Here is a 17,795-nt window from a genome sequence, read left to right as displayed (position 1 = left end):
CCCAGTGGCAACAACGCGCTCAAGTCCCATTTCCATTTTTTTCCTTTAAAATTTGGCGTTTTAAACATTGGTCCCACCGTTAAGGAGAATCATGTACGATGGACCAGCTAATAATTCCTTCGTTCGTTCATTTGATTTGTATGCCACTTTTTGCACAAAAATCAACAACAAAGATGGACTTCCTGGAAAATATTGTTGTTCCTGGCAACCCTGAGAATTCTGGATGAAATCAATATTTTTAAGCTGCTTCTAGAATACTTTTAACGGTCGAGAAATGATAAGAAATTTCGATCTTCACTTGCGCTACTCTCAGCTGAACATCAGCTTTTGCAAAAGAAAGAAATCTGAAGGTTTTCTTAACAAACAAAAGGAAGACCACAATGTTGATGCTTGATTTATATCTGCTTTAGGACATACTATACTTGTAACTTGTTTACTGAGTAAAATTGAGTTAACAGCTAAACAGTAGTAATTTAATTGACTTGAATATTTACGTAGACCCCAAATGTTTTTGTTTTGGACTTATTGCAGTTTCCAAATGCTCTTCAAAGGCAGTACTGTATATAATCTGAAGGTAACCAGTTTATAGATCAGTATTCCCTGCTCTCTTGGTCCAGAGAGGGTCACAGATACTTCCAATGGCAAAGATAGATCCACAAGCAACTCTATAGACTGTGATCATGTCCCTTCAGAGAAGTGGACCACCACGAACCCATGTAGATGAACCACCCACCAAAAGGACTATCGTTGCATCTGCATTCTATTTCAGTTTACTGGACCTCATCCACTTCACTAACACACCCAGACGCTGGTTTACCCAATCTGTCTCACCTGAATTGGATGAAAGGGAGGTGGGTGTCATCTGCATATCGATGACACTTTGCTACAAACTCCCAGATGACCTCAGTTAGCAGTTTTATACAGCTTCGAGTGGCCCACTAGGCATTGTAGCATTCCAACTCCCTTCAATCCCAGTCAGCATTGTCAAGTCAGCAGTGGCGTAGCGTGGGGGGTGCAGGGGGGGCCGGCCGCACCGGGCGCAACATCTGGGGTTAGGGCAAATCCACGGGTTAGGGGGCGCAAATCAACGGGTTAGGGGGTGCAAATTACTTGCCTTGCCCCGGGTGCTGACAACCCACGCTACGCCACTGCAAGTCAGGAATGTGGGTTTGGGAAGTGTTTGGAGTTTGGCAACACCTGGATAGCTAGAAGGTTCTCAGCCCTGAAAAACCAATGGGGGACAAGATGGAATCCCATAGCAGAGATCCCATGGAATTTAGCAATGTCCCCCCTCCACCACCAGCTTGATAATGAGCTACACCAAGACAAGCCATGCAGGTGGCAACGCATACTTGGCAGAGCTATCATGCATCCGTCTTCTCCGCCAGCTGATCAGCAGATCTATTCTCCCGCTTGCCCACCAACTCCCTGTCACCTCCACTTCAAACTGGGTGTGCACATTGCTTCCTCCCTATTCTTTGGGGTTTACTTCACTGACATGCTCTAGGATGAGCACAGAAACACAAGGTTTTCCCCGTTATCTTTTCACCCCATTCTTGCCTCAGGGAGGTTCACATGCTTTCCCCATCTTCCTTTATCCTCGCAACAGAACATGCCTGGCTCTGAATGCAAGATACCCATTTATACCCCGACTAAAGACCAAAATGCAGGCAGTTTGACAGAAGCATCATCAGTTGCAGTGTACTCCTTGCACAATGGATAGCTTTTTATAAACTGCTTTGAGGGTTGTTTTTTCTTTTTTTAACAATCAAGCAATGTAAAGGTTTTATGAAATAAAAGTAAATAAATATATGAGTGCATGTCTACCCATACAGAGCCAGAAGCCAATGTCCAGTACAAGCTCAGGCCATTATTAAAATGTGTTGGGGAGGGAGGATTATTAGGCTGTTACTATTTTGTTAAGGCATTTTGTAGTTTGATACTGGGATTTTATATTCAGATGTTGTGATTTTATACTGTGAACTGCCCTGAGACCTGCGGGTATAGGGCAGTATACAAATTTAATAAGTAAATAATAATAATAGATTGTCTGGCTTTTGTGCACTTCATCCTACAATGGATTCCAACTACTAGAATCAGTTTTTGATTGCCATCAAATGCCATCATGCAAACTCTTATGAGGCAGCATCTCTTTACAGCAGGCTTCCTCAAACTCGGCCCTGCAGATGTTTTGGGTCTACAATTCCCATCATCCCTGACCACTGGTCCCATTAGCTAGGGATGATGGGAGTTGTAGTCCCAAAACATCTGCAGGGCTGAGTTTGGGGGTGCCTGCTTTACAGGAAGCATAACAAAACACTTTGAATAAATGAAGCCTGCTTTTTATTTAACGTATCAGTGTGAGAAATTACTGGGTGTCACTCGCACATTTCCAAAGGTATTAGAACTGGCCACACAAAATGTAGTATGAAATACTTGTACATACAAACTTAAGTTTCCAAGGCTGACACTGATGAAATTATTGGTGTTTTAACATACATTCCTATGCCACCCTGTCAGTTCATCTTTTGAAGTTGTGTACTGAAATCTATTTATTACACATGCAAACAGGCCAATTGTGTTGCCTAGAAGTGCAACAACTACATCCCCTACAAGCGACTGACTTGTAACTTCCTGTCCTGTTATCTGGAAAAGTCTACATTACAGCAGCAGCGCAGGAAACCAAGTCGACAGCTGAGAATTAGATACTGCTTCGATTTTCACAAATACTGCTGCATGAAAAGTAATATATGCAAACCTCCTGCTTGCTAGATAAATATGAAGGAGATGATTTTATGCCGTTTGTACTTTGCACATTAGTGAATCTGACAACAGCTCTTCCAGCAACTGTTTATTGATGTAAATAAGTTTGTGTTTTACACTTGAGATCAACTACTTCAAAATTTCATACATTGGATATTAAAAGGTGAAGATGAAGATCAAGCAGGTTTATTTCAGTATTGAATCATCGCTAGCTGAAACGGAAAGAATAAAACGATTAAGATAATTGGTTCAGCATTCAAATAACACCAGAGTATACAGACTAAATATACTTCAGCAAGCTATGTCAGATATACTGTTGGCAGCTGATTTCTGCAGTCTTCATTAAATACTATAAGATGGTCAAGAATGCAGCCATTTACAGTGGTACGTCGCAAGACGAATGCCTCGCAAGACGAAAAACGCGCAAGACGAAAGGGTTTTTCGTTTTTTGCGTTGCTTCGCAAGACGATTTTCCCTATGGGCTTGCTTCGCAAGACGAAAACGTCTTGCGAGTTTGTTTCCTTTTCTCTTAAAGCCGCTTGAAGAGGTGCAGTTGCGACGGACTGTGCTTCGCAAGACGAAAAACATCGCAAGACGAAAAGACTCGCGGAACGAATTAATTTCGTCTTGCGAGGCACCACTGTAATTCTCCCCATAATATGAGATACATTGTAATACAAGATGAGAAAAGGGGTTCACAGGTGGTTACATATATCTGAAGCATGCATCAAGCATTTTACAACAAATTCCCATTTTTAAACCACACATAGTAGTTAACAGGAGCTTGTTAAACATCCTATTTGTTACATCTACTTCCAAGTATTTTTCTAACCGCACTAGAAGAGAACCGCCCCAAACACCATGCAATTTAGTCAGTTATTGTTTAATGATACAAAAGTCTATCTTAAGATAGGAAGTGAATTTCCTATACTCGTAACTGGTATTACTATTTCTTCTCAGTTATTTCCAACATGTGCTCTTAGCAAGGAAAGAATTGTGCAGAGATCCATACACAAGGAAGCTGGTGCTATTCAGAAAGATGATCCAAATTGTTCTTAGCTTTGAGTCTCTTATAGGTTTACAGCGGGCGGGTGAGGGAATAAATTTCTTTTTAAGGCAGATCTTCAAAAGAATGTACAAAAACAATTTTTTCTTGTAGAACAAGCTTCTCTTTGAAATAAGCCATGGACAGTACAGAATATCAACTGTGGAATTCTGCTCACAGAAATCCAATCAATCAAGCCGTTTCTGTTCTTATGCTCTCCAAAGGTTAACTCTTCAATTAAGTCCTTTTTAGTGACTAGAATTTTAAGTGTCACCTATGATCATTTCCATCACATGACCTGATAGACTTGAGACATTGTACTCTAAGATATATATAATACACACACAAACTTGTTTTTAAACTTAAAAGATGGGCTATATTTAGGAAAAATACCTTCTGCCAGTGCTTTTGCAATTCGTTCCATTTCCTCACGCTTCTTCTTCTCCTCTGCTTCTATTCTCCTTTCTTCCTCAGCAATAGGCTTCAAATAGTCTATCATTAAAAAAAAAAAAGAATTTTCATGATCACTGTATATTTACAAATGCATTACAATCTTTCTGACCAACGGAAGACTTGCTCAGTAAATATTGAGTGTTCATCGTATACCACATATTGCTTCAACTCATATGATACATGCAACACTTCAAAGTTTAAGTGAAATACATCAGAAATGCCTCAGGAGAACCATAGCGCTTTAGGGGGACTCAAATTTAAAAACATGGCCATTTCTGAACACTGACAGAAGCAGTGGGTTCCCAAGCTGGCCAGAAAGGAGAAAGGTGGCCAGCAGTGGTGTCAGCTGGCCTGGAGATCTGGATCCCGGAGCTGGCAGGCTGAAGAGCCAGTGGGGCATGGGGGCTGCTGGGGGGCTGCTGAAGCCTGTTCTGGATGTCCATCTGCAGCTCGTCTGGGCCACCTATGCACTGCTTCTCTCCACACTGTAATTTACAGTGCCACCGGTGAGTGGCAAAGCAAACTGCGGGGTGATGACACTCTTACATTTTTTTTATATGTACAGATATGTACCAACAGTGAACTTACTACTTGGAATTCTTTCCAGAAGATAGATTCTACAATATAATTTCTCCATTTTATGTAAATTATTTTTGGTTTTATTGTTACAAAGCTTTGTAAAGATAAACAGAGATACACTACTTAAACTCATCAGGAATAATTTCTACAATAGCTTTTAAAATACTTTATAGAAAGTGTTTCAGTGAACATGTGCATGTTATTCATATCTAAAAAAGCCAACACAAATAAACTCAAAGCCTGACTGATTCAAGCCAAAGCACAATACTACATTGGACATATATATGTTTGCAACAAGATTCATGTGACCAGGCACATGATCTATTCTAGAACATCTTGCAAGGGATTTATAAGAAAGAGGAAAACTTGAATACAAGAAGCAACAGAGGAGAAAAGCAGAAGCATTTGCATAATGTAAATCCATGGAGAATCACAAGTGTCTTGAATGTAGAATCACTGCCTATCTTCATATTTACAATTTTGTTTTCAAGCGCAAATGCAAGAAACTGTATATGGTTAATTGATCAATTAGAAGCTTATATAAGCACAAGGGACCTGATGCCCTTCAGATCTTGTTGGATTCTCAACTTCCACCAGCCCTGTCATAGACAACAGCCAGGGATACTGAGAGTTGTAGAACAACATCTGGAGGACCGCAGCCTCCCCAACCCTGGATTAGATAACAATTTTCCTTACCATATCTTTTCTTTCCATAGACTATCCCAATGAGCAGTGCTGAATACCTGCCGAACTGTAAAATAAATTGTATAAGGATGAAACAGAAAGGACATGTCTTAAATACACAAACACATAAACACTTTACTTTGCAGTTCTCAGATTTTAAGGACTACAGAATTTAGAGCAGGTGTGGGGAACCTTTGACTCTCCATATTTTCAACTCCCATCACCTCAGCAGCATCTGGTGGTCCAAAGGTTCCCTATTCCTGATTTAGGACAAGCCTTTTACACTATAGTTAAATAAAAGGCCAAGCACCTTCAGCTAAAAGTCAAATAGGAGGACATTCCATTCTGGAAATGGTTTCACAAAACAAGGATGGTATTCAGCTAAGTTTTACTCAAAGTACTGATTTTTGCTCAATTATGAATATTGAGTGAAGAGCCAAATGCTTTACCCATTTTAATATTCTGCCCATGTTTGTTTTAACAAATTTTACATACCACTTGATTACAACAGAACCTCTAAGCTGCTTACAAGAATAACAAAACTATCAACAGAAAACATTTAAAAGCAAGTAATTAAAAACAATTAAAATCAGCAGTAAATTAAACAGAGATTAAAACACATCAACATATCTAGATAGGTTTGCCCAAATAAAAACAAAAATAAATAAATATGTAGGCACCAAAGATAATAGAATAAAGGCCTGATCTCTAAAGACAGGGAGTTCCAATGCACAACTGATGCCACACTAAAACTACAAGGAAAAACAGTTGGCTTTCCAATTAGCTTCCTCTCATTTCAGCTATTACAGTTCATATTCCTACTGAGCATCTGAAAATGCCATTTAGTATATTTGCGTAAGACACACAACACACACACACACACACACACACACACTTTGCATTTTGAGTTGTTAGCCACCTTGCAGGCATTTACTCAAAAAAATCCAGGTTGAAGGTATTTTTGTAAGTAAACACGTTAACAGATTAGAGGGTGAATGGCAAGCCTACTGGAAGGCTTTTAGGAGGGCGGAAAACAATCAATTGGAAAGCGGTTATTGAATACAGTGGACACTTGGGTTGCGAACGTTATCCGTGCGAGAAGCACATTCGCAACCCACAGGGCTGCATCTGCACACGTGTGGGTCGTGATTCGGGGCTTCTGCGCATGCACAAAGCACGATTTAGCACTTCTGCACATGCACCGAAATCCAGAAGTAATCCATTCCAGTACTTCCGGGTTCAGCATGGTTCGCAACCCAAAGCGTCTATAACCCAAGGTATGACTGTATATGGGAAATAACTGTGTACACCTGAAAACGCTGGCAGCATTAAGGTAAATTCAACAGTGTAAATAAGTTTTGATGGATGTAATAATGGAATACTGAATGGCATAGGTTTTTTTGTAAAACATGCAGGGATTTATGAACCATGGAAAGAGAAGAAGGGAAGCCACTGATATCTTGAGGATGTAAAAATGAGTACTTTAAATTGGTGGTGGTGGTGGTGATGATGGGATGGTGATGATGGGTCCTTGGCCTGACCCAGCAGGGCTCTCCCTATTTTCGCAGGCCCTTCAAGAGGGCTGGGAACCAGAGCCGACCCCGTCTCCCCGCCGCCTGAGGCTTCCAGCAACCGGCATTCGGAAGCCCAGCTGCCTCGGACGCGCAGGCGCAGAAGGCCAGGCGCTTCCCAGCCGCTCTCCTTGACCTCCTCCTCTGAGGTCACCTTCCGGCAGAGGAGGGGAAGCGCCTGACTCGGGTTCCCGCCGCGCGCGGATGGCTGGCCGCGCCGAGAGAGAGAGCGACGCCGGACACGGGGCTCCGTTACCTTGATCAGCGGGGAAACCTCCACCGGCGGGATCATCTTGCCTTCTCCTCGTCCTACCGCTAAGGAGGAAGTGACGTCAAGGCGCCCAGGAACCGAAGGCCTCAAAGGAAAAGCGGCTCAGGTGACGTGACGTCAGTGCGTCGCGCCTGCGCGGAGTTGAGGGAAAGACGATAGAGATAGGAAAAGGTTAGAGTCTTCTGTAAGTCCTTAACGACGCTTCCGTTGAGGGGGCTTTCCCGGTCTAAACGTCCGGCGAGCCACGAATAAGAGACAAAGAATCATGGTTAATTTCGATTTTACACGCAGAATAGAAAATAGTTAAGGCTGAAATCTCAACTGTAAGGTCCGTTGAGCTTAGTAGCGCTTATTCTAAGTACAGTTTTCACGTCTACTGGGGTTGGCTTTTTGAGGCATTATATCCTTCTATTTTTTCTTATGTCTGCAAGAAGGCGACGTGAGGGACGCAAGAAAGAACCAGAGCGCATGCGCAGAATCTGCACGTTCTCCCAAGCGGATGAATTTGCTTGACAAAAAAGAAGAACCGGCCCGACCCTCCGCATCTTAGTTTTGATGCTTCTAGTGCGCAGTGCTCTTGTTCTTGCGAGGTTGAAAAACTCATAGTGATGTTGATTTTTTTAGTATTACTAAATACTTTTACGTGATGGATTTTTTTTTAATTTTAATTTTAAATTTTTTTGCTCTGCCCAACAACTCTGTTATTGTGGGGAACATCCAGTCCTTCTGCCCGAGGTTCTTGCTAGGCTGCCGTGCCTGCTTTCAGATAAATGATGATGATGAATTTATTTGAATTTGTATACCACCTGCATCTGTAGGTCTCAGGGCAGTTCACAACATTAAAAGACAAGCTTAAAAACACAAAATGCATAATAAAAGTCACGCACAAAATACACAAACAAAAAAACCCCCACCCATCCCCTAAACACATTTAAAAGGGTATAAAGGCTGCATTATGAATTATGGTGTTGGAGGAGACTCTTGAGAGTCCCATGGAATGCAAGATCAAACCTCTCCATTCTGAAGGAAATCAGCCCTGAGTGCTCACTGGAAGGACAGATCCTGAAGCTAAGGCTCCAATACTTTGGCCACCTCATGAGAAGAGAAGACTCCCTGGAAAAGACCCTGATGTTGGGAAAGATGGAGGGCACAAGGAGAAGGGGACGACAGAGGACGAGATGGTTGGATAGTGTTCTTGAAGCTACCAGCATGAGTTTGACCAAACTGCGGGAGGCAGTGGAAGACAGGAGTGCCTGGCGTGCTCTGGTCCAGGGGGTCACGAAGAGTCGGACACGACTAAACGACTAAACAACAACAACAAAGGCTGCATGCACACACACTGTTAGTTTAAAGTCCATCCACCCCACTCCCCAAAAAAGGATTCCTGGAAACAAATTTGTTCAGGGTGATGGGAATTGTAGCTCTCTGAGAGGTAAACTATAGCACAAGATCCTGTGTGTGGATGGAAATGCCCTGTTAATGTATGGTGTGTCTGCACCCTATGGCAGTTTAAAGGAGATGGCACACAGAAGCCATCTGACACCTCCCCTTGCCTTCTTTAGCAGCTGGTCCCCATCAGTGCATCCAACCCAAAAAACGAGTGCCGTTTGCTCAGCTGGCTTGTGCCAGAGTATTGTACCAAAAAACGGGACATTCTGGGATCCAATCAGAAGGCTTCTGTAATTCCCGGATGTCCTGCTTAAATCGTGGCAGCTGAATTGATATACTACTGGAACCTGCAGTACAATAAAATAGGTACTATAAGTAGTTGGAGGGACGCGGGTGGCGCTGTGGGTTAAACCACAGAGTCTAGGACTTGCCGATCAGAAGGTTGGCGGTTCAAATCCCCGCGACGGGGTGAGCTCCCGCTGCTCGGTCCCTGCTCCTGCCAACCTAGTGGTTCAAAAGCACGTCAAAGTGCAAGTAGATAAATAGGTACCGCTGTGGGGGGAAGGTAAATGGCGTTTCCGTGCGCTGCTCTGGTTCGCCAGAAGTGGCTTAGTCATGCTGGCCACATGACCCGGAAGCTGTACGCCGGCTCCCTCAGCCAATAAAGCGAGATGAGCGCCGCAACCCCAGAGTAGGTCACGACTGGACCTAATGGTCAGGGGTCCCTTTACCTTTATAAGTTGTTGGTGGAGTGGGAATGGCACCTTCAAAACTTTTAGGAGGTATACAGATTGTATGTGGGGGTAATTCATGTAACTGTGCAAAAAGCTTATTCTGACAACTCATTTAAGAAGAATATATTGTCTTAATAATCTACCCCTTTTGCCTGAAAGCTGTTTCAATAACTATATAATACAGACTTTAAAAACTGGTTGAACATTGTTTCCTAAATTGGATCCCGAAGAGCAGGGAAGTAGCAGATGCTAAAGATACACACAGAGAGAGCCAACCAAAAGCCCAGAGAGAATATCATAACACAGTATAATTAGTGAATATTATTAGCATTAGCAGCTGCAAGCAAAAGATATGAATAGCAAGAAGCAACTGTGCAAGAATGTTAAAAGGGTAGAGTTAATGGATATTTCCAACATGGCTCATCATTTTAATTATCAAATCTATGGTGCAGCCAAGTTCCTTTTGGTGTTAATGGATCATGGAAACTAACATTACCAGACTAATTCCTGCAATGAGGATATTGCTGTCATTGACATTCAAACTGACATACACACTATTGTAATGCCCTCAGTAAAATCTAATGTAAATGCCATGCAATATTGGGTTCAGTGTTTGTAGCTTATGTAAATTATAAATAAATAAATAAATAAATAAGAAAAAGAGAGAGAAAATTATACAGATATTGATTGCCTGCAAGCGGTTTTTTTAAACAATCCTACTGTGTTCACACACACATACCTATTTAAATATAATATCCCTAGAAGCTTTTATGAATCAGAATGGTGTTTTATGAATCCTAATGCTTTTTGCTTTACTTTGTCCTAAGTAATGGGTATGATCCACCCAATTACACTTCTCAGTCCCACTTATTTCTATGGGAAAGCCACAGCTACCGTTCTGAATTTTTGATCCCCGTTTACTTTTGTGCATTGGCAAAGCCAGAGGGTTTGTCATGAAATCTTCCAGAATCCCTTCCCATTCCTATTCCGGTCATGCTTTTAAAATAAAAATGCGTATCAGAGGCAGCCCAAGAGTGAGCAAGTCCTCCTCTCCCTTGCTAGAGAGGGAAATGTTGTTAAATTTTGCAAAATTTAACAACATTTTGGATCTTCTTGGGTTTTTTTACAGTATAGCAGTAATGGTTGAGTAATGGAAGACTCAACATTATTGCCAGGGAACACAATGAAACTCCTCCCGCCCCCTTCTCCCGCTTGCAGTCCCACTCCAGCCACTGATCTGTTCCTAAGGATCCTGCAATTCAAGTGCAATCCTGTGTTATTCAAGTGGGACTCTGTGCAAGTGGGACCCCACAACTGGATATTATCCTAAAGCATATATGTTTTAATTGATGTTGGATGGTGCATTTAATATTCGAGGGGGTTGGAATTGCACTACCTAATTAAAATTAAAAAAAACTTGTGCTTTGTCTGCACAATTAACGCTTCTGACAAGCCGTCTAATAGATAACTTAATCCACAACGATCTCAGAGTTTTTCACTGTATGTACTCTTAGTTCTCTTTCATTTAAAGCAAATGACTTACTAGGCAAGTTCATGTCTAAGGAACAGTTGCCCGGCCACTGGGGAACAGAAGGTATCTTGCAGTTCTCGCCATGTATGGAATAGCTCTTGCGAGCTCAGGGTTCTTAAGACGTTTGAGATCTCCTTTGGGAGATCTGAGCTGTAAAGGCAAGATCCTCCCCTTCATATAAGAGGCAATTCATAAAGAAAAATTTGCCAGAGAAAGCCGGGCAGAGTAGCTTTCCACAAAAGATGGTGAGTTTGGCCTGCGTGGCGATATAATCTGTTTTGTTAAAAACCTACAGCAGCAACAACAACATATTCTGATTTAGGCAGTTTTAACAGTACCTAAATTAAAGTGTGCCTTCTGTGACTCACTGCACATTTTGATGGTTGTTAATTCAAAAAAAGTCCAAATATGTATGGGATAGCTCAGTCCGTAGAGGGCCTACTTGGTGGTGGCACCCTCCCATCATATCTTAGATAAACAACTAAAAGATATCCGAAGGCAGCCCTGTTCGGGGAAGTTTTTAATGGTTGATGTTTTATTGTGTTTTTAATATTTTGTTGGGGACAATCCAGAGTGGCTGGGACAACTCAAGTCAGATGGAGGGCATATTATCATTATTATTGTTGCTGTGATTTTGAGTCCCATGTAGGGCAAAAGGACCCTGCATTGCGGGGGGTAGGCCTAGATGACCTTTGATGTCCCTTCCAACACTACAGTTCTATGATAATGGTTCATGGGTTGCCATTGCTGCTGCTGAATTGTCATGCGGGGTCTATGCTGCACCGGCTGAGTTCATTTCCTGCTCTTTTCAGGCCAGCAGAAAAACCAAGAAGAAGGAAGGGGGAGCCAAACGTGCTCAGAGAGCTTCCTCTAATGTTTTCTCCAACTTTGAACAGACACAGATTCAAGAATTTAAGGAAGTAAGAAAATTCCCTGTCTATGGCCGGGAGGCTCTAAATTACAAATAGGCTTGCTGTTCTGTATTTTTCTCTTAATATTAATCAGGGATATGCAGCTACCTGAATCTTGAGATGTATGGAAATATGAAATGGAAAGGGGAGTGCACCCAGTCAGATGAGTGGGGTACTATCATCATCATCATCATCATCATCATCATCATGCAGACCACACCTGTAGGAAGAAAGCAGGTATTCCCTTTGATGTCACAAACTAGGGATGCAGTTGCAAGACAGACGTTTGTAAATATTTGTTTTGATGGTTTTTTCATGTTAGAAAGGGAGGTTATCTAAGGAATGAAGCATGTTTATTCTACAGATGAACTGGTTGAAAACGCAATCCCTCTCCTCACAGAACATTTGGGATCTGTAGTTCTTCTTGCAGGGTGAGGGAGATTCTCTTAACAACACCAAACTAAAACCCTATGGAGCCTTTGTGGGAAGCCATCACACTTAAACAAGTAAAAAAAATGAATAAATAAAGTCTGCAATCCTGAACTCTTAGTAGTTTGAGGTTGTCCCAGTTCTGAGGACTTAAGTGGAGAAAAAGTTCATTTGGAGACTAATATACTGCATGTTGAAATCACTGGGCTTAAACACAAAATGTTAAATCAGTAATTTATTCTAATCACAAGAACGTTTTATATTCCAGTTCTATCTCTCTTTCTCTCTCTCTCTAAATAAATACTTTTTATAGGCTTTTACGCTAATTGATCAGAACAGAGATGGCTTCATTGATAAAGAAGACTTGAAAGATACCTATGCTTCTTTAGGCAAGTGTTGTGAAATGGTCACATCCACTTTTAATCTCCATTTTGTAGTAACAATTGTGTTTTTTTCCATATAATGTCATTTAAATCTGTTCCTTAGAAAGCATATGTAAAATCATTTCTAAATGCATCCTGTTAACTCAAAGGCAGGACTGGGGTCTGAAATTCAGATTCATATTTTGCTATTGCTACTAATTTGAGCTCTCTGAGTTTTATACTGTATAGACTTTTTTTTTTAAGCCTGGGAGATTAAATGGGAAACTGTTGAATGTTAAAAAAAAAATTGCTGGCACTTAAACAAATGATGGTGGCAGTGTCTCTTTACCAGACTTCCTCAAACTTTGGCCTACAACTCCCATGATCTCTAGCTAGCAGGACCAGTGGTAAGGGATGATGGGAATTGTAGTCTCAAAACATCTGGAGTGCCAAGTTTGAGGAAGCCTGCTCTATACCATCAAGCATATAGAGTAGAAGTAATTCTGGTACATGCATGCTCTGTTGATGCAATGGATCATTTATTTTCCATTTGATTTTAGGTAAAACAAATGTCAAAGACGATGAGCTAGAATCTATGCTTAAAGAAGCCACTGGACCGATTAATTTTACCATGTTTTTGAACCTGTTTGGGGAAAAGTTAAGTGGTAAGTTTAACACTCTCTTATTAAAACCACATCCTCCCAGAAATTTGCACGTGATGCTAATCATGACATTTCAGATGAGCTATTTTCTCTATTGCAGTAAAAGCAGTATTTAGCACTGGACAGAAGTTAAAATTAAAATGAAAGGCTGAAAGCTTTAAAGTAGCCAAACTGATTGCATTTGAGGTTTTTGTCTTCTTCCTGGGGTTTTTGGTTACATTATCCAGAAAGTTACACAAGACAGCTCCCCATAAAACCAAAGCAAGCTTAAAGCACTCTTACCTTGGGCTGCTTTGACTCTTCATTCCCTCTTTTTATAGGCTATCTGCACAATAACATCATCAAATCATTGTCATCCTGTATTTTCCCTGTGGTTCTTTCATCTTTTCTGCAGTCCCCCCCTCCCATTTGAAAGGAAGAGTAGGAAAATCCCCACAGACAAGAGATTCCTGTTAATACTTTTCTTTCTGGGGTATCCAGTTTAAAATGGGGTTCTCTATCGCTCAGAAGCAATAGCATGACCAGCCTAGCTTCAACTGTACCCCATTATTTTCTGCAGGTACGGACACTGAAGAGACCATATTGAACGCATTTAAAATGTTTGACCCAGAGGGTAAAGGAAACCTTAACAAGGATTAGTAAGTATTAGCTACCTAAGCAGAGCCCGTTGGCTGGTGGACAGCTCATATTGCCTGCTAAGGACCAAGCTGCAGTGACAGCGGCGGACCCTTGGCTTTAAAAACGGCTCTGCTCCAATCACCTGTAGAGTGCACAAGCATGCAAAAGGAGTTATGGGTAGGAGGTGACAAACCCTTTCCCCCACAGACCCCTTTCCCCTTCCACAGGCCGTCCCCCAAAGGCATTTCGGCCCCCAACCAGGCTTTGATTTGGAAATGAACCCAGCTTGGAGTAAAATGTTGCGGGGAAGGGCTGCGGGAATATATGGCAGGTGGGGTGAGGGTTCAGAATGCCTTGACCATTTTGCAATTTGAAACAGCACTCCGCTCTCACTTTACACACACTTGGGAGCAGAGCCACAGTGAAATGCTTAGATCCATTGCTGTCGCATGTAGTTTAGCCTTGCCTTTCTACCCCTTAAGCCTGCCAACATTACACCTCATACATTGGCCTGGCTTCCATGTTATGGTTAAGGCAAAATTACTTCGTAACCATACAAATAGGCTGTCTTCCAGGTCTTCTAGGCTTGTGTATTGTCTAAATCAGCGTTGTCCAACCGTGGTCGATCACGGGTTCACTTCCGATCGCTGGTTTAAGGAATTATTGGGTTAAAAGTCTCTGTCCCCACCATCCTCACTCTGTCCGACTGTTATGTGCAATGGGCAGTTGTTAGTGGCAAGAAACATGCCTGTTTTGCTGCACCCACTTCTTACTGTGTTTTAAGACCTTGCCCTCCTAAAGAAAGCTCAACAACTTTGGCCTCCCCCCCCCCCCCAATGACAATAGGTAGATAACTGCCAGTTGTTTTAGATGTGCCTCGTCTAAATCTACGATAGTTAAGGTCTTTCCTCCTTAATCAAAACTTGTAACCATAGGGAAAGCCTCGGCTGCAGTTTCTGGTTAAAGAAGTGAGATCTTAACAGTGACTCTTATGCCAGCCTTTTCATAAACAAGGTAATTTTCTCTGTTTCTCTTCTACAGTATTAAACGCTTAATGATGTCCCAAGGTGATAAGTTCAATGCTGAAGAGGTTTGTATGTTCTATTTACCCAAAATCATTTATACTTGGCTTTTTTGTTGTTTAGTTGTTTAGCCGTGTCCGACTCTTTGTGACCCCATGGACCAGAGCACGCCAGGCACTCCTGTCTTCCGCTGCCTCCTGCAGTTTGGTCAAACTCATGTTCGTAGCTTCGAGAACACTGTCCAACCATCTCGTCCTCTGTTGTCCCCTTCTCCTTGTGCCCTCCATCTTTCCCAACACTAAGGTCTTTTCCAGGGAGTCTTCTCTTCTCATGAGGTGGCCAAAGTATTGGAGCCTCAGCTTCATGATCTGTCCTTCCAGTGAGCACTCAGGGTTGATTTCCTTAAGAATGGATAGGTTTGATCTTCTTGCTATAACTATACGGACCTTAAAGCCATGGTTTTCCCAGTAGTGTTGTATGGAAGTGAGAGCTGGACCATAAAGAAGGCTGATCGCTGAAGAATTGATGCTTTTGAATTATGGTGCTGGAGGAGTCTCTTGAGAGTCCCATGGACTGCAAGAAGATCAAACCTATCCATTCTGAGGGAAATCAGCCCTGAGTGCTTTTAGGATGCCTGTTTTCCAAAATGCAACTAAACTTTTCAAGATGTGGCCAGGATCACATTAGTTAGACTGGTGGGAGGTGTCTCTGTTGCCCCCAGTTCTAACTATATATATATATATTTCTCCCTGTTGATGTGCAGATGGATCAGATGTTCCAGAGTTCTCCTATTGACGCAGCAGGAAACCTGGATTACAAAGCTCTCTGCTATACCATCACTCACGGAGATGAAAAAGAATAGTCTGCCTACTTTTGGAAACTGTGTCAACACCTATGCCCATGCAATAAGAATAAAACAAAATAAATGCATTACTTTCTCTATAACTGCAAGCACTGTGTATTTTATTTGAATATCAACCCTACAGGAAAATGTCAAGTTGGAATGTTTCATTCTTCAACAAGCTACTATATAAAATTTTGCCACTTAAAAGAATTATTTTCAGAAAGGTATCAGTCTGGGGAGACTGCAAGTGGCATTTGCTCAAGAACAAACTAGATGGGATCTGTGGCTGGGATCTCCTGTGTAGTTTTGTTCCCTCTTAGTTTGCAGCTTCACACGGCTGCTGTAAGGATTGGTGAAATGGTATTCTGGTATTCTAATGTGGAAGAGAGATGATGAAGTGGAGTAAAACTCCTGCCAGTTTCAATTGTAAATGCAGCATTTTATTCAATAAAAAAATGTTCCAACACATTTTAAAATTAAGGAATGTATAAAATAAGGGACCAAAGAGAATCATTAAGAGGACGTATCTTAGATTGTAGGTTGAATCTCAACGTACAATATAGTGCATTTCTCCAAAGCAAGTATTATGATGATCAATCAGTCAATCAATCAATCAATCAATCAATCAAGTAAAGGTAATTGTGCATCATAAGCCACACAAAATATAAATACTATTTTACGTTTATAATAAAGTGCAATCAAGGGAAAAGTACAGAAGCTATTAGCTAGCCTACGTAGGTGCATTTCAAGAAAAGAGACTGGTTTTTTTTCTGAATGGCATAATGCTGAGCATTTCATTGAGAAGTTGCATCAAACATTAGGTATAGAAAGTTCTTCCTTCCAGCTAAAGGCAACATTCAAGATAAACTGGCAGCTTAGTGGATTAGCCAAAGCTCAGATGACTTTATACTGGAAGTGTATCGGCTCAGCAGAACAACACTGAAGGAAAGAGACATTAAGCAAGAGCTGGAAAAAGACTTAATATCCATAGGTACCCTCAACTTTCTGCAGAAACCAGGATGAACCCTGGTACAATTTTCACATTCCTAGACTCCAGATCCCTGAGAAATCGGAGGTCTTTAGATTTTCCAACCAGAGATAAACCACCTTGTCTATTGTCCATGAAAGCCATTTGTTTTGGAGATTCACAGGCAGTTGCCCAACACTCTACATAATAATTTTCACTCGTATTCCAGGCCAAATACATCCTGTATGTATTCCAGGAAGCAGATGTTGATTTACTACAACAGCCGTACCCTATGATATGTAACAACTTAACATTCAAATAATGCCCCCTGATAACATGAACATGACATGAATACGAATCTTACTACTTTTACTAATTATGACAACTGAAACTTGACTTTAGAAACTAGGGAAAGCTACCTTATTCCAAGACCATGGATTGATCTCACTTGTATTATTAACAGTGACTGAAAACAGCTCTCCGGTTTCAGATGGACTCTCCTAGCTCTACCTGGCAATCCTATGAATTGAATCTGGGACATTTTGCATGCAAAGCATGTGATTTAACACCAAGCCACAGTCCCGTCTCCTTATTCAATGCCTCAAAAACAGACCCAATGCTATAATTCTCCCTTAATCTTTCTGTGCTCCTTCTGTCACCATGCTGGGGAAAACCAAGCCAGATGGGCGGCGTATAAATAATAAATTATTTTTATTATTATGCAAAAAACTGACTACATTGGTGGTTAGATGCATCACCATAGCCCTAATCACTGACAAAAACGTCCAACCTGCAGCCAAAAATATGGCCAGTGGACTTTGCACGACTCCATTTCTGGGTCTGCACCTGAAATCTCTCTACTCAAAGCGTTTTATGTTCCATGAAGCAAAACATCTAAACTGGTAAAATGTTGAATATACAGTGGTGCCCCGCAAGACGAATGCCTCGCAAGACGGAAAA

The 17,795-nt window shown here is 41.5% G+C and overlaps 2 protein-coding genes and 1 long non-coding RNA gene across 3 annotated transcripts; 2 read left to right on the top strand and 1 right to left on the bottom strand.

Moving 5' to 3' along the window:
- The first annotated feature begins 77 nt into the window (after positions 1–77).
- On the top strand, positions 78–2,925 carry LOC310753156. Its single transcript, XR_014543240.1, has 2 exons — positions 78–995; positions 1,160–2,925. It is a non-coding gene; the product is annotated as an uncharacterized lncRNA (long non-coding RNA).
- ATP5ME (ATP synthase membrane subunit e) lies at positions 2,839–7,506 on the bottom strand. Its single transcript, XM_083594221.1, has 4 exons — positions 7,352–7,506; positions 5,537–5,591; positions 4,202–4,300; positions 2,839–2,975 (listed from the first exon to the last, which is right to left on the bottom strand). The coding sequence occupies exons 1-4, from the start codon at positions 7,385–7,387 to the stop codon at positions 2,950–2,952; spliced, it is 216 nt and encodes a 71-aa protein (XP_083450347.1). The 5' UTR covers positions 7,388–7,506; the 3' UTR covers positions 2,839–2,949.
- Positions 7,507–11,126: 3,620 nt separating this feature from the next.
- On the top strand, positions 11,127–17,094 carry MYL5 (myosin light chain 5). Its single transcript, XM_083594139.1, has 7 exons — positions 11,127–11,265; positions 11,833–11,940; positions 12,674–12,749; positions 13,283–13,387; positions 13,944–14,022; positions 15,044–15,092; positions 15,788–17,094. Exons 1-7 carry the CDS (start codon positions 11,263–11,265, stop codon positions 15,884–15,886), a joined length of 519 nt encoding a protein of 172 aa, XP_083450265.1. The 5' UTR covers positions 11,127–11,262; the 3' UTR covers positions 15,887–17,094.
- Positions 17,095–17,795: the final 701 nt, after the last annotated feature.

This window comes from Podarcis filfolensis (genome assembly GCF_964270895.1).
Source record: "Podarcis filfolensis genome assembly, chromosome: 17".
NCBI lineage: Eukaryota > Metazoa > Chordata > Lepidosauria > Squamata > Lacertidae > Podarcis > Podarcis filfolensis.
The sequence above is the reverse complement of the archived record's forward strand: the minus strand, read 5'-3'. Positions and strand labels throughout refer to the sequence as shown.